The following is a 2,634-nucleotide window of genomic DNA, read 5'->3' on the forward strand; positions in this document are numbered from 1 at the left end:
ACGTGATGGAAGAACGAGGAAACGGAGCAAAAGGCCCGAGTGGATTTTTACTGTTCTGGTACCAAAACGATGTGATGAAGTCTCTTAAAGAGACAGCGACCCGTTAACCCAGGTTGGTCTCCATTTGAATAAAATTTAAGTCGAATAAAAAAAAAAGTCTCAACTTGCAAAAAACAGTAGATATGTGCTGTTCTTCAATTATGTTCATGAGCCGCACAAAATCAGTTTGGGGGCCACAAATGGCCCCTGGACCACACTTTGGACACTCCTGGTTTAAAAACAAATCCAATATTGACTCTAAGGTCAAATAAAATCACAAATATTAAGCAATTTTATGTGATTTTAAATTATTTCTAGCAAATGTGCTGAGTGACGAACATGAGTTGATCAGATTAGCAGTTAAAATAATCCTGCAGCAGAAAATCTGGATTAAAGCGTTTTGTGTTCCGACCGTTTTCTCAAACCGGACAAACTGACGCCAGGTCAGCGTTTTAAAACCTTTCTCCATGTGGAGCCGCCGGTACGGGCGGTTCTGTAACGCGTTACCGTGGTTACGGGGCTCCGTCAGTGACTCTGGCGCTCGGACACGACGTCCTGCAGGCGCTTCAGCAGAACGTCGGGACCGCTGCCGTTCTCCGGACACGCCCTCTTATTGGGCGAGTCGCACGCTGATGACATCATCACGTCGCCCTCCATGGTGAAGGCCCTCTTCCTGCTGACGGCGCCCTGGCGGATCATCCGGTTGATGTCCAACAGCTCCTGCAGGCCGGGAACGCGTTCATCAGTCAGCTTCATCAGCAGAGAGAAATCAAAGAACTAATAATAATATTGTAAACTAAACGTCAACAAACGGAGGAACAGAAGAGGTTAAAACCAAAAACATGTCATCATGTGGAAAAATGTAAAAAATTAAAAACCATAGAAATACTTTTTTTAGACATTGAAGTACCGTATTTTCCAGACAATAGAGCGAACCTCACTATAAGCCGCACCCACAAAGTAAAAAAAAACCAAAACAAAACTGAAAACGTACACATATACGCCGCTGGTCCCCTCTCCGTCGTTTTCCACCCTGAATAAATCTGCTACTAAGGACGCAGTCCTGCGTCTCCAACGCCGAACCGTGGATTCGTTCACGCCGCGCTTACTGCAGCGGCTCTCCACGTGTCCTGCCAGATCTACAGCCTTCAACTTAAAAGCTGCATCATATGAACTTCTTCGTGCTGCTTCCTTGATGAGTTTGAAAACATTTCTCCGTCATTCCTGCTGCTAGCATGTACTGGTTCTAAATGAAAAGCAGTACTTTCTTCTTTGATTTCCAATTTTGACTTCCAATGATTCACTTCCTGCTACAGAGCCCCCTGGTGGTTGAAGAAAAATCCACAGAAAAGTCGCACCAGGCTGTAAACCGCCTGGTTCAAAACGTGGGAGAAAAGTAACGGCTTATAGTCCGGAGAATACGGTAGTTGTTACACATTTATTTGTGGTTCAGTGAGTTAAGAACCAAACTGGAAACAAAATGCACAAAAATATGCGAAGAGTTTGTCCAAGAAAAGTATTTTTCTTCTTGTTTTGTCAAAAATCTTATTTTTCTGATTCATGTCGTAGAAAACAGCTGATTCTCAGGAGCATCCTCTGCTGAGAACTGTGTGTGTGTGTGTGTGTGTGTGTGTGTGTGTGTGTGTGTGTGTGAGTGTGTGTGTGTGTGTTTGCCTTGGACGGGCTGCTGTTGATCCTGTAGGTGAAGGAGTTTGGCGTCAGACTCCCTGCTGAGTTCTTGTGAGGTGAAACGTAGAGCGAGTGTCTCTGACTGACGCGCCGCGGCGACAGAGGCTGAGCGCGGACCGACGGGAACGGAGAGAGGGGCGGGGCGTCGGCCTGCAGGACACACAGGTCAGAGGTCAGAGCAGCGCTAACGTTAGCATGCCGGCCAAGCGTTAGCGTGCCGTACCCGGGTGTCGCCGGTGGCGTAGCGCATAGCAAAGCTCTTCATCTTCAGGACGAACACCATGTTGTAAAACTGGATGAGGTCACCACGCTCCTCCTCCTCTGATTGGTCAGGATGTCTGCCTGCTGGCTGCTGATTGGTTTTCTCTGCAGCTGAAGGAAAACATGATGTGATATTGCAATAACAATAATAATAATATTAAACCCATATTTAACCCTGATGGAAGGAAATAAGGACGTTGTCATGTAGCTGAGACTAAAATAAATAACTAGTTTACTCATTTCCTCTTAGTTTCTCTCAACAAACAGAAATATGAAACTGTTTTTACATCTCCTCACTGTTTTTGCTGCCCAGTCCTTCACAAACCCAGCTGGACCAGATATGACCTTTAACCTCCACAGTCTCCTCTGTGAAGCTGCTGGGATCACCTGTGCAGCTAACGCTAACGCAGTTAGCATCTGTTCTTACATTCTCCTCCAGACACGGAGTCCACCTCCATGTTTTCATCGGCTGGCTGCTCTCTGGGAGTGTGACGAAGCAACACACTGCGGTACACCTGAACACACACACACACACGCACACACACACACACACACAGAGTCAGCGCAGGCTGTGCAGCAGCTGCGGATGCTGAGCGATGAGAGTTGCTCACGTGGCTGCTGGCCTGCGGCTGGCTGCGGTAACAC

General features: G+C 47.0%; 1 protein-coding gene across 1 annotated transcript; it reads right to left on the minus strand.

The window, feature by feature from the left end:
• Positions 1-564: 564 nt before the first annotated feature.
• LOC130911684 (retinoblastoma-like protein 1) lies at positions 565-2,504 on the minus strand (the record flags this gene model as incomplete). Its single annotated transcript, XM_057829279.1, has 4 exons — positions 565-759; positions 1,714-1,878; positions 1,952-2,100; positions 2,417-2,504. Coding segments are annotated over 4 exons (597 nt in total), but the record flags the coding sequence as incomplete, so codon positions are not given.
• Between the last annotated feature and the right edge of the window lie 130 nt (positions 2,505-2,634).

This window comes from Corythoichthys intestinalis, unplaced genomic scaffold (genome assembly GCF_030265065.1).
Source record: "Corythoichthys intestinalis isolate RoL2023-P3 unplaced genomic scaffold, ASM3026506v1 HiC_scaffold_82, whole genome shotgun sequence".
In the NCBI taxonomy this organism is placed as follows: Eukaryota; Metazoa; Chordata; class Actinopteri; order Syngnathiformes; family Syngnathidae; genus Corythoichthys; species Corythoichthys intestinalis.